Genomic DNA, 12,983 nt, shown 5'->3' on the forward strand with positions numbered 1-12,983 from the left:
CAAATGTTTTGATGTAATTAGACTCCACGTTCAGCTACTAAATTCTGAATTCAATATTTTGCAATTTTAATATTATATATTTTTCATATAAATTCCTGATTATTTTAACGTGTGTCTTTTACATGTCAAGTTCCTAACTACTTTTTCAGTGTTAATTCCAATGGAATTGTAATTTCCCAGAATGCACACTATTTTTATTGCTTTATAGTTTTGTATTTATTAACAACACATATAAAAACACTTAGAAGTAACTCCAGAAAAGTAGTATTTTTAAAACTTGCTGATATATTTCAAAAGATATCATTCAAATGTTAATTTGATTTTAAAAAGTTCCTTTCAAATCAAGAGTTACTTAAGCCACTAATTAGAAAAGCTTCATACTACTATTTTTAGGGTTTTGTAACACACACACACACACACACAAGGACAAACACTGATGTCTGAAATTAAATATGAAACTAAAACCCTAAGCTTAGCCAGATAAGAAAAATATTAATAGCAATGCAAACCAGAATAATCAAATAAGGGAGTTTTGAACCAGGTGTAAAAATACTTCATGTCCTCCTGCTTCAAGATTAAGGATAAAAACAAAACTAAAGCCTTTTCTTTGGGTTAACCACAAAGGGAACTACAGTTGGTTTGCATAAATCCAGAATAATGCATACGTGGCAAATAAACATCCGTATTATGCTTCAAACATCCTGGCTACCTGAGGTACATTAATACTTTCTCTCCACAACGTACTGCCAGAACTAGGGATACGTAATTCAGAGCTATGACTCAGAGCCATGACAAACATTTAATTATCACTCAGAAACAAAACTCAGGTGTTAAAAGAGTTCAATATGAATTAAACAGAATGTGTGTCTAACTAAAAGCAAGAGAGAAAACAAAATAAAACAAAACATATTAGACTCTCCACGTTAGAGTCTAAATTTACTAGAGCTTTGAAGTGATAAAACTCTGAAAACACTCAAGTCAAAGCAGCATCAAAAACTGACTTTTCATAAAACCAATCCCAAGAACTAAGCAAAAGGAAGAGACTTTATTCTACCAAAAACAATGATACAACAAAAGCATTATTTATAAAAGTGAGTTATTGAAAATATCAAATCTATTTAATTTCTAATAAAGTTATGTACATTTTTAAAAGTTTTATTCAGGATCCTTAAAGATCTCCCTCCTTGAGGAAGATATTCCTTCCTAAAATAAAAACTAAATATTTAATAAACCATCTATCACATACTGATAGCATACGCTAATTAATGACTGAACTTGCATAATTTATCAGTATTCTTTTCATTCCAGGTCAAATTTCCCTATTCCTTTTTGTTCACTATTTATATTCGCTCAGCAAACCATTTCTCGGGTGTTTAGGACTGCACTTATTTGGATTTGATCAATGATAAATTGACCTCATGAAATGTATGAAATAAATGATAATAAATAATAATGTTATAATGAAATAAAGTCCTGCTATTAACAGATTTTTAGGAAGAGTATATCAATAGATGTAGAAAAAACACTTGACAAAATTCAATACATTGTAATGAGGCAAAATCTCAGCAAACTAGAAATAGAAAGGAACTCAATCTAAGGCATCTATGAAAACCAACAGCTAACACCCTACTTAACAGTGAAAGGCAACTGCTTTTTTCCTAAGATCAGGAGCAAGGCAGGGATCTCACAACGTCTTTTCAACATAATACTAAAAGTCCTAGCCACTGCAATAAGAAAATAAAAGGCATATAGATTGAAAAGGAAGAAGGAAAAGTCTTTGTTTGTAGATGACAATGACTGACCATGTGGAAAATCCTAAGGAATCTACCCCAAAAAGCTACTAGAAATGAGTTTAGCAAGTTTGCAGGACATTAGGTTGATAGACAAAAAGGTTTGGGTATTTCTATATAATATCAATGGACGATTGGAAATTAAAATTTGAAAAACTACAACAACTTATAACATCAAAAATATAAAATATTTATAAATGAATATAACAAAAGATGTGCAAAACTTATGTAATGAAAGCTACAAAACATTGCTGACATTAAATAAGATCTAAATAAATGGACAGAGACACCACGTTAGATTGGAAGACTAAAAATTGATAAATTAATCTCCCGAAATTGATCTACTACTGAGTCAACATAATCTCAGTCAACGGATCAGTAGGCTTTTTTTTTGTGAAACTTGACAATATGATTCTAAAATTTACATGGAAATGCAAAGAATCTATAATATTCAAAACAAATTTGAAAAAGAACAATGCTGTAAGACTTAGTATCACACTTAAGACATTGTGAAGCTGGTGTACAAATAAATCAACCTTTACCTCACACCATATACAAACATTAACTTAAAATGGATGCTAGCCTGGCTGGGTGTGGCCCAGCTGTTGAGCATCGACCTAGGATCCAGGAGATCACAGTTCAATTCCCAGTCAGGTCACATACCTGGGTTGTGGGCTCAATCCCCAGTAGGGGGCATGCAGGAGGCAGCCAATCAATGACAACTCTCTCATCACTGATGTTTCTCTCTCTCCCTCTCCTTTCCTCTCTCTGAAATCAATAAAGATATAGTTTTTAAAAAATATAAAATAAAATAAATAAAATGGATGATAGATCTAAATAAACAAGCTAAAGTTACAAACACCTAGAAGAAAACAAGAAAATCTTTGTGTCCCTGGGCTAGGCAAATATTATTTAGGTAGGATATAAAAGACATGAGTCATAGAAGAAAAAAGGGTAAATTGGACTTGGTCACAATTTAAAACATTTGCACTTCCTTCAAAAGACACTGTTAAGAAAATTAAAAGGCAAAGCACAGACTGGGAGAAAATACCTGTAAAACACACAGGGTGGGCAAAAGTAGGTTAATAATAATAATAATAATAAATAATACAATACTTAATAAATAGATAATAATACAAGAATGAACTCTCGCATACAACTGTAAACCTACTTTTGCCCACTCCTGTATATGTGATAAAGGGCAATTATCCAGAATCTATAACTGTTAGGACTCAATAATAACGGGACAAATGACCTGATTTTAAAATGGGCAAGAGATGTGAACAGATGCTTCAAGCAAAAAATATATGAAGCACATGGAAAGATTTTCAACATCATTAGTCATCAGGAAAAATCAAATTAAAATCACAATAAAATGGCTAAAATGAAAAGACTGAAAATACCAAGTGTTGGAGGGGATATGGAATAACTGAAACTCATACACTGCTGGTAGGAAATGCAAACTGTTAACAGCCACCTTAGAAAAGTTTGGCAATTTCATATAAAGTTAAACTTACCCTTCCCATATGACCCAGCAAGCCCATTCCTAGGTGGGAAATATATGAAAATGTATGTGGACACAAAAATTTGCACTCATAGGTTCATAGCAGTCATTTTTAAATAATAGCCAAAGACCAGAAACAAGCCAAATATTTATCAACTGCTGAATGGATAAACAAATTGTATTCTACCAAATCAACTAAATACTACTGAGCAATAAATAGAAGTGATGATAAACCCAACAACATGGATAAATCTCAAGAACACCATGCTAAACAAAAAAACCTGAATCAAGACAAGGATCAGATCAGAGCTCAGGTCCAAAACAGTTTTGCATTTGGTGGCCTAAATACATGTCATTTTGTCATCTAAATTAATCTGCAAACTGACCTCGGCACAAATATTAAAAACATGCTAATAGAAGCCCTAAAGTGGTTGTAGTCTGGGGTTAAATAAGGGCACACATGAAGTGCCAAAACAATCAAATTTCATGTTATTTAGGGAAAAGAGAAAGCCATCTGTGCAATTCACTGTGGATAAACTGCAGTTTGACTAGGGCTAGAGATTTGTCAAACATAGCTGTTATAATGTTAATATTTATGCCTATAATTGATAAAATCAGAAAATTCCTGGATGTAACACCAAGGGACAGCAGAGATGTACTACTAAAGCTGGCAGAAAGCAAGGTTACTGAAAACAGTGTTAACAGAAAAGGAAAGAAAAAAATACCCTCAAAAGGTACATGCCTAGAACAGGAGGAAGTTCAATGTACAACCTGAGGAATGAGTTGTGAGTTAAAGCCTAGCAGAATTTTCGGAGGGCAATTTCAATCTCAGGCAGAGAATGAATGATGACAGCGGTAGTGATACTAGCAGCGGCAGTAAACTCATACAGTGCTTCCTGTTTGCTGGACACTCGTTCTAAGCACTTGTATTAACTTGTTTAACCCTCACCACACAGCGTGAGGCAAGCAAACCATTTCAGGGAGATGAGGAAACAACCTCAGCATTATAACCCAGCTGGTAGGTGGCGGTCACTTCTGAGTGTCCTGCTCCCTTTCTAGAGTTCTAGCTCTTAATCATATTCTATTGCCTGTCTTTGGAAAATACCACTGTTTTCCTGGGAACCAAAGAGGCAAAAAGGAACTGCTCTAATTGTAGACTGGATTGGAGAGTGATATTAAAAAGAACTAGTAAAAAATGCAAAGCTTTCAACATTTATTAAAAGCCCACCATGTGCCAGGCATTTTTACATTTTAGCACAGTAGGCAACTGACTACTACAAAGTAAGTTAAATATAAAGACTTATATATCTCAAAATACACCATAAATTTGTATTTTTAATGAAGTTTATCAAATGATTTCTTTGAATTTAAAAGGGAAAGATATATCACAATAACCAAAAGTAAAAAATTAAGCACTATTTAATTGCACCTTCACAAGAATTCAATTCAGTTTCAAAAAAAAACCCCAACAACAAAAACAATAAGCATTTACATACCAGGCATCATGCTAGACACAGGACATATAAAAGATGAATTTATTAAAAATTAAAGAAAATGGTCTCTGTTTTCAAAAATCTTATACTCTATAATCTTACACCCTTTGCAATCATCTCCATTTTGCATAGGAAGATACTGCTCAGAGGGGTTAAATGATCTGAGGGTCCAAGCTATAGAAAAGCCGAGATGAAATCTGAACTCTAACCCACCTAACTCCAAAACTCATACACTTTTACTCTACAGCAAGCTGATACTGCTTCCGAGTGTAAGAACTAGAAAAAAATTTCAACTGTCTTCAAATAACAAATACAGAGCACCTGCTCTCTTTAATATTTTAGAACTGTTTCATGTTAGTTGAGAACCTGAAAAGGGGAAGTGTAAATTCTACACTAAATCTTGGGTTGCAAAACTCACATAAATTGAGCAGGTACACTGCAAGAATCACTCATGTTGTAAAGAGTTGAACATTTTAAAATAAATATTGCACAGACTGCAGATGGGTGTGCCTCTACCAGAAAAATGGAGGGGAATGTTAATTCCAGTAGTTCCCAGTCTTTGGAGCTGAAATTCCTCTCCTTTAGATCTTGTAGGTGGGTAGTTGTAACAGAAAGTAACAATAGGGTCCAATAAATAGGAACTGGAATAGGAAGTCCTCTGAGGGCCACCCTCCATACCTGCTCTGTCACAAACCTATTTATTAAGTGCACTCTATAATAGGAAAAGTATACTGATAAAACTTTCTGCTGTTTACCTAATAAGTGACAAGATATTAAAGATACCGTGCTTTACAAAGAGAGGATACCCTTCATAGTAATACGTATTGAACGGATGCAGCTATATGCCATTTTATTTAACTTTGGATCCAAAAGTATGCATTTATGAGATGGCTAAGGTATAAGGGTTTAGCATGGATCCACTTGGCCACCTCAAAACCATTAGCCTAGATTTGTTAAATTATGCTTCGCCCAAGCTGAGTTAACCAGGGATAAATGACACCCCCCCACACACACATACACACATACACAGGCTCCAGCACCAACGATCACCAGCTGCCCAGATACCAAAAAATTATGCTTCCAAACTCTCTTTATGTTGATTCCGCACATAGAGCAATCAAGTTGCCCTACATGTGCAACTCATAACAGAAACCCTTTTTTTGGATAATTTTGAAAGAAATACTAAGGAAATGGATGAGATCTTAAGAAATGAATTTAAATCTGTGTTTTCAACATGGTTAAAAATACCCAAAACTTCATCACCACCATATTCTACAAACATTTATTAATAACCCAATATGTACTTTTAAAAAATGTACAATATGAAAGGGAACAAGGATCATCAAATATAGAACATGTTTAAAAAATAAAAAATGAAAAACTATATGCACCTAGATGTTAATATATGAAGGTACTGGAGTAATATATAATGAAAAATGGATTCCTAGAACCACATGAAAAATATTTAAAAGCAGACTGAACTAGTTAGTTCTCTGTCAATCTTTTCCCAACTACATTTTTACAGGCCTTAATCATAAAAGAAAATCTGCTGACATTTTAAAGTGTAAAAACAAGGTCATAAGTAGTAATTCTCAGAATAACTTGATTGAACTCTACAAAATTACACATAAAATTTTCTTTTGAACTCTAAAATTTAAAAAAAAATTGGTTTGCAGTTTAAGATCATTTTATTGAAGGACAAACAGTAGGGAGAGATGGGGAGCAGCTATAGCACCCCCACAGCCCCACTGTGGGAAACAGACCCTCCTCCCCACCTACCACCTCCCAAAAGGCTCCCCCAGGAGCCTAAAAGGAAATTAGATTATTAATAATGATAAAATAATCTAAAAGGAAATTAGATTATTAATTGTGGTAAAAAAAAAACAAAAAAACCTACACACAAAAAAACACATGTAACATAAAATGCACCATTTTTAAGTGTAAGTTTAACAGGTTTAAGTATGTTAACTGTTGGGCAAAAGATCTCCAGAACTTTTTCATGCTGAAAAACTGAAACTGCTATTTCATCTCAAGTGAGCACTAAGACATTTTAAAAGAGTATGGATCACCATATCAGAAAGCAAAATATATTCACATCAAAGCCTACCATGAGGACATAATTTGGACAGAGACTTCAAGATAAGTATTACTGAAAATAGTTTTTGCCCAGCCCATGTGGCTCAGGTTGGTTGAGCCCTGTCCCATGCACCAAAAGGTTGCCGGTTTGATTCCAAGTCAGGGCAGATGCCCATGCTGTGGGCTCGATCCCCAGTAGGGGGCATGCAGGAGGCAGCCAATCAATGTTGCTCTCTCATCTCTCTCTCCCCCTTACTCTCTCTCTAAAAAGCAATAAAAACATACTTAAAAAAGAGAGAGTGTTGTTGTTGTTGTTTTACTTAAGAAAATAATTTTCAAGGCTAGAGATAACATTTTATTCATGTTTACATCCACAATATCTGACTACAGAAAGCACTCAATAAACCTTGTTGATAGCATAAATACAGTTTCATAATCTAATTCAACTTATTCTTACCTATTCAATAAACTGATTTTCATAAGAACCACTACCAGGAATACTGTTAGCTTATGTTTGTACTAATTTTAAAAAACTTGTTTGTTTAAAAAATGTGTTATTAATTCAGGTTTCAAAATTCTCATGACTGTGCTCACATAATAATCAGTTCACATGAATGTTATATAAAGATAAACTTTCTACTTACCATGTAGTTACCATAAGCATGATCAAACATTTCCAGTACTTGATTCCTAATTTTAAAAGAGCAGAAATAGAAAAAAGTTAAGTGTATTCTATTTATTGTCTTCCAAAAAGAAAACACTCCTTCATAAACATATACCATAAAAAATAAGCCACCAGTGTTTACTTAGAAAAGGGCGAACACAGAGTCAGGAAACACACCCGTCAGTCCACAAGCTTCCATGGACCACGCAGAGCTGGCCGAACTTTCAGGGTTCTTCCCACCGACTCATGTAAAATTTATCTTAAAATTTTTCCAAAGAAAACTGATGAATGATGCATGCCATGCAGAGAGAAGGAAATCTGATGCCGAAAAACATGACCTCTTAACAAAATTATTTAACATTTGTCTTGAAAGGAAGAATATTGCTGGAGAGCCCCCAAAAGAAATAATTATTGCTTACATATAGTCTACAAAAGAGAGGCATGGGTATATACTGTATATACTGATATGAAATAGCAATACTCTATCAAGCCTCTGCCTCTCCCCTTAACGGAATACAATCACTAATACATAGTTTAATACATATTTATGAATATGTTTGTCACGTTTTTCAGAAGATACCTTTGATGATTTTAGGGTGTACTCTCAGCTCCTTTTAAAAAAAACTGTCATATGTCAAATAAACAATATTCATCTCTAAAATGAGAAAACTAATCCTCAAAAAGAGATCTATGTGTTTTGGCTGTTTCTCAAAATCCCCAAATTGACAGTTAAATGGAAGTTTCTGATCTCCACACCATATTTACTAAGTCAAAATCTACAAGGTTGGGACCAATGAATCAGTATGTCAATTAAACGTTCTCAAGTTCAGGGGTTTGAGAGCTACAGGAAAAACTATAAAAGTTAATGTTATGGCTAAAACCTCAATAATTAGCAAGGGAAAAATAGTTTAATAATCTTTCATTAATCTTACTATTATTCCCAATTTCCTAATGGCAAGAATTGAAGAAGTGTTACAGAAAATGGCTGGGTATAATTTTATTTTGCCTCTTGCTATATTGCAATTAAGACCTGACAACTTTTTATATTAATCACTTAAAAACATCTAATCACTAAAAACAAAATCTTATCACTTTGCTAAAACATTAATTCTTTGAGTTTATATGTATCACAGGATATGGATCAAGTTATCTCAGACATTCATTATATGCAGGTAATAGAGATCTCTCAAACTAGCTAATAAACCCAAAAAATAAGAAGTTAAAATTTCCCTTTCAAGCAGTGATATCAATAAATGGAAAATGAAATATTCTTTTTTCTTCCCCTGAAATAAAATTAATACAAGATTATTGCCAAGAAGCAGAAATTCCTGTGTCAACGGTAGTGCCTACACATATGTATTACAGAAAACATAACTTTAACCTGTTAACTCAACTTTGCAAGCATTCAATTTTCAAGATTATAAATAAATTATGAATGCATACAAGGACACATTATTTTCCAATCCTTACATTTATACGGTTCATGATCAGCAAATTTCACAACACATACTTCAAAGTGGAAATACTTAATGTCCAGTTAACTTACTCTCTCTAACATAAAAGTCCTAACAAAGTCACATTTAAATACAGAACAGTAGGATAATTACTATATTAAACAAAAATGTTTCTATACAGTTTTATATCTATTCAATGAATTGGATTAAAATGTATTGGAAATCAGATCTACAGTTCAAAACTTATGTCTCTTTCTTCATTTCAAAATAATTTCTGTAAGTCAGCTTTTTCTGAAGTTACAGAGCCTGCCAACATGCTAAAGAAATTGGATTGTTTTATACTTCGTTTTAATGAAAATGTACTATTAACAATTGCTGTAACATTTGAAACACAAAAGCAAAAGACAACTTATTCTAGAAAGGATAAGACTACATATGACTAGGTAAATAATTCCAAAAACTACAAACTACAAGCAACTGAGCAATTGCTTATTATTTGGGACAATTTCAGTCTGTATCATCAGTTTGATTTGGAAGGAGAGGAAAAAGCAGGGCATGATGCTTTTTATCATAAATCATATTTTGGCTTAAAAAAAAATCTCACAGGTAAACCTCGTGAGTCAAGAGTTCATTTTCCTGAAAATTTCCAGAGGGTAAAAGCAGTCAAGCAATAGTGTATTTGGGGTTTATAGCTCTAGACTCTTAACTCTACACTTACCCTAGAACAAGGAAACCTAAATCAACAAGCCTAAATTACTGCAACTTCACTTGCATAAATGATCTCAAATTTGATGTGAATTGGTTGGACTTTTCCAGTTAAAAATTAACTTTGCTCAAAAATGACTATTCTTCACTAGAAATCTATAATAAAAAGGGGAGAAAGGGAAGTGGTGGTCAAATAAGATACTTGCTTGAAGCTTCTTTTTCCAAGTCTTATGAAAGTGCAGAATAGTGGAGAGAGCATGGGCTCTAAGGTCATAGCGACCTGGGTTTGAATACTGGCTCCACCATCTAGTAGCTCAGTGACTTTGAACAAGTCAACCTTGAGTCTGTTTCCAAATCTGCAAAATGGGGATCACATCCACCTCATTAAGAAACAGGAAGGATTACAGTGAGAACATGTAAAGTGCTTGAGACAGAATCAGGTTTTCAGTAAAACAGTTATCTATGATACATTCAATTCATAAAGAAAAAATTTAAGATACTTATTAGAGTTAACTGCTGATTTTTTTTTTCATAACTGGTATTTTCTCTTTTCTCCATCAAGCTCTTTTATTGCTATTTTATTTAAAAATACAAGACTCTTGCCCGGCCAGTGTGGCTCAATTGGTTGAGCCTTGTCCCATGCACCAAGAGGTCACAGGGTTGTGGGATAGATCCCCAGTAGGGGGCATGCAGGAGGCAGCTGGTCAATGTTTCTCATCAACGTTTCTCTCTCTCTCCCTTTCCCTTCCTCTCTAAAATATCAATAAAAACATATTTTTTAAAAAAATACAAGACTCTTGCAGCAACATAAACAATAAGAAAGTATATAAAATAAAACCTGATGGTTTCACCTCACCTCCTAACCCCAAAAGGTCATAATCTTTCCATGTTTTTCTGGGCTTAGACAATTTCTTTTCTATTTTTTTTTAAATGGGATGGTACTATACCTATTATTCTACAACTTGCTTTTTTTTTTTTTTTTAATCTTGGGAATAAATATATCCTGGATAGCCTTCCAATGATCTACCTCCTCCTTAATGTCTGAATATCATTCCATAATATGGATGCTCCAAGGAACAATTTTGTTCTTTCAAAATGTGCACGTTTGTACAGTTATCTCTACGTTAACAGTGCTTTTATTTCTGTAAGATAGATTCCTGGAGGTGGGATTAATGAATCAAAGAGTATATACAATTTAAATTTTAGGAGTTACAGCAAGTGTCACTCCCACCAAGGTCTACTTCTCACACCCCAACCAGCCAGTGCTCTATCCATATGTTTTGCATTTACTAATCTGATGATTAAAAAACAACTGTCTTGTTGCTTTAAAATGCATCTCTCACATTTATGAGGTTGAGTTACTTTTCATGTTTACTGACCATTTGCATTTCCTCTTATGTGAATGAACTCTTCAAGCCCTTTACCCATTTTCTACCGCTTCTTGGCTTTTTTCTTATTCATTTGTGGAATGTAAAGTATATTAGGAATATCGACTCTGAATTAAATGCTGTAAATATAACTGATAATTTTATGACACTTTCAAGGCTGATAAAACTAACCTGAGTACAGTGAATAGGTATACCTAATTGGGGGCTTCTGAAAACACCATCCGATATTAGTCTATTACGAAAATGCGGTGCAAGAAATGGCAAAATGTGTCAAGTTCAAGTCCCAACGAACGCCCCCTTTCGCCGTAACAGGTGTAAACATCATTTCCTGAACTACTGTGAGGTCGGCAACGTTTTCCCGGCGGGAGCCCACTTGGGCGAGACACCCAACCCTGTCTTCCAGGAAACACCACCCCGGGGCTCCGCCGCGCAGCGTCGCGAGCGGCAGCCCCCTTCACGGGCCACCGGCACGGCAGCCGCGCGGACACACCGCAGCCGGCCGCAGGCAGCCTGCACATGTCACCGACGGCCAAGGCGACACCCCGACAATCCCCCGCGGTCACAAGCGGGCGGCGGCCCCCGCCTTCCCGAAACCTGCCCGCCGCGCCGGGGTCCTCGCGAGGCCCCCGACGTCCCATCGCGACGAGAGAGGCCGCTGCACGCCCGGGTCGCAATGACAGGCACCTCGCCTGCGGTCAGCCGCACGGGGAAGCCCACCCATTCGCCGAGCCCCCTTACCCAAGCTTCTGCCTCTCCTCCCGGCTCATGGGTGCGGCCCCCGCCGTCCACACGGACGTGGCCGTCACCAGGCAGAGCGCGGCCGTCGTCGCCACCAGGCTCCATGGCGCTCGCTGGGGGACCGGGGACCCACAGCCCCGACCGCCTCCGGCTTCGCTCATGGCCCCGCGGTTCCGCGCACGCGCAGCGGCTACGCCCGGCCGGTGGGACACATCGCCGGACGCGGGTGGCTAGGGGGCTGCGAGCCGTGCCGAGGGCGGGATGCGGAGTCAAGCGAGCGGCCGCCGTCGCCGAACTGTTTCCCGGAGCCACCGAGCCGGTCTTCAGGGCCAGCGCTGCCGCCGCCCTCCGCCCTCAGCCGCCGGAGCACCTCCCCCAGCTTTCCGGTGTCGTAGTCTAGGAAACCACCGCCCCCGGCGCTACTTCCGGGTAGGGCCCCAGAGGTTGAGCCCCGGGACCAATGGGGACCGCATCGGAGAGGGGCTGGCTCCGGGGCTAGGAGACGGCATTGGCCCGGAGAAGTGAGACGTGGCCAAAAGGCGGGACTGGGGCGGGATCTGTCGCTCGGGCCCGCCTCCGACCCGTGAACTTGCGACCTGAAGACTACCGGTCCCAGCGTGCACTGCTTCCTCCCCCGCGGTCCTGCAACCCCACTGCTCCAGCCTGAGTTCCCAGCCGGTGCGCGCACTGCACCCTGGGAAGTGTGGTCCTCCGCGGGTCCCGGGCGGGTCCTGGGATCCCGCGGACCCCGAAGGGGAGGCTCCCTGAAGCCAGCGCTCCCTAGGTGCAGCCAGCCCTACCTCCCCGGAGCTGGTCAGCTCTTTATCCCTCTTGCCGCGAGTGACGTTTACCCTGAAGGCCAGCAGGATGAGGCTCACATGTCCCTGGCTCGGGGCCACGCACTTTAGGGAACAGCCCTCGGGGACATTGCAAAACACTAACTGCAATAATGAATCGCGCCTTCGAAGGCAGCACCCTGAGAGCTTTACTTGCAGCCTCTCATGCACTCTTCCCAGCTGGAATCGGTCAGTACCACCACCCCCAGTTTGCAAACGAGGAAGCTCAGGCTAGAGAAGTGAGGGAGCAAGCCCTTGTCACGCTGCTGCATTAGGTAGGAGTCCAACCAGCCTTATGACTCTGGAAGCCCTTGCGCGCAGCCACGAGGGTGAAG

General features: G+C 38.0%; 1 protein-coding gene across 4 annotated transcripts in view; it reads right to left on the reverse strand.

Annotated features, from left to right (window-relative positions):
- Positions 1-12,205, reverse strand: part of EDEM3 (ER degradation enhancing alpha-mannosidase like protein 3) — a 50,518-nt gene extending 38,313 nt beyond the window's left edge. For 3 of the 4 annotated variants that reach the window (XM_081121996.1, XM_081121995.1, XM_081121993.1), the window contains exons 1-2: positions 11,813-12,183; positions 7,508-7,553 (exon numbers count right to left, since the gene is read on the reverse strand). In XM_081121996.1, the coding sequence (XP_080978122.1) occupies positions 7,508-7,553; positions 11,813-11,973 (207 nt within the window). In that variant the 5' untranslated portion in view covers positions 11,974-12,183. Of the gene's footprint in view, positions 1-7,507; positions 7,554-11,812 lie in introns of all 4 variants that reach the window. The other variant, XM_081121994.1, reaches the window with a different exon arrangement.
- Between the last annotated feature and the right edge of the window lie 778 nt (positions 12,206-12,983).

Source organism: Miniopterus schreibersii (genome assembly GCF_964146895.1).
Source record: "Miniopterus schreibersii genome assembly, chromosome: 19".
NCBI classification, from domain to species: domain Eukaryota; kingdom Metazoa; phylum Chordata; class Mammalia; order Chiroptera; family Miniopteridae; genus Miniopterus; species Miniopterus schreibersii.